Here is a 1,185-nt window from a genome sequence, read left to right on the forward strand (position 1 = left end):
TAGGAGATATATATATATATATATATATATAATTAAAAACTAGCTCCTCATACCTGATATCTCATTCTGGCACCTAAGCCTCCCTTTAAGGGAAATGACAGTAATTTTGCTGTGTCCTTTAGGAAAACAAAACACCCCGCCCAGGAGCCCAGGGCAGAGAGAACAGTGTCCTTGGTGGTTGGGCTGGGAGGGCCTGCCTGGCTGGACCACATACCCCACTTGTCGAAGGCGGGCTCATGCCGCCGGTTCCAGCGCTCCTTAAGCGCATATTTCAGCATCTTGTCACTGGCGTCCACACTGGTCACGCTGAAGCCCTCTTCCACCAGCATGATGGAGTCCACCCTGGGAAGGACGGGGGTGAGAGGCAGAGAGGGGCAATCAGGGGGCCTGGGAAGGCGAGGAGGCCCCTCACACTCCATTCCTCCACTTCCTCTCCCTAGGCCCGCTCCGCTGACATCAGGTGACCTGGCAAATCTATTTCTTATCGCCAGGCAGCAACACTGCGTTTTGGTTTTTTAGCACCTATTCAGAGCCAGATATTCTACAAATGTGCATTAAAACTCATAGCAATCCACCCGAGCTGGGTTTGCCCAGTGGGTAGAGCCTTGGCCTTCGATTCCGGTCAAGGGCACGTACCTGGATTGCAGGCTCCTCCCCAGCCCCGGCTGTGCAGGAGGTAACCAATCGATGTGTTCCTCTCACATCGATATTTCTCTCTCTTTCCCTCTCTCTTCCTCGCTCTAAAAATCAATGTATCCTCGAGGGGGAGGATTGAAAAAACAAACAAAAGAGGAGGTGCCCCATCTGAGATCCGGGCAAACGGAGGCTCCTGGAAGCTAAGAAGCGTGTGCCCAGAAGAGCACAGGCCAGACACTAGCCGCCCTGGTCGGTTCTCCTCTCCGCCAGCTGGGGGACCTTGCCCTCGCCGAGGCCGAATTCCCGTGGCTGCAAATAGGATACCACTGCGCACTGACCTCCTCGGGTTTTGTGAGGATTTTCAAAACATGTTTCAAAAGCTCCTGGCACAGCTCTTGGCACGGACGCATGCTGAGCAAATGTTCATTGTCAACAATTGCCATCACCCGAGGAATTACGCGGGAGCAGGATCCGATCGCCCTGGCCCAAAGCCCAGCCCTGGCGCAGCGGGGGCGCGCAGCCTTCCCCACCCGCTGTGCCCACCCTCCC

The 1,185-nt window shown here is 55.0% G+C and overlaps 1 protein-coding gene across 1 annotated transcript in view; it reads right to left on the bottom strand.

The window, feature by feature from the left end:
• GNMT (glycine N-methyltransferase) overlaps nt 1-613 on the bottom strand; it is a 2,642-nt gene extending 2,029 nt beyond the window's left edge. The window contains exon 1 of the mRNA XM_005861013.2: nt 215-613. Within this exon, the coding sequence (XP_005861075.1) occupies nt 215-419 (205 nt within the window). The 5' untranslated portion in view covers nt 420-613. The remainder of the gene's footprint in view (nt 1-214) is intronic.
• Between the last annotated feature and the right edge of the window lie 572 nt (nt 614-1,185).

The sequence above is a fragment of the Myotis brandtii genome, unplaced genomic scaffold (assembly GCF_000412655.1).
Source record: "Myotis brandtii unplaced genomic scaffold, ASM41265v1 scaffold143, whole genome shotgun sequence".
In the NCBI taxonomy this organism is placed as follows: Eukaryota; Metazoa; Chordata; class Mammalia; order Chiroptera; family Vespertilionidae; genus Myotis; species Myotis brandtii.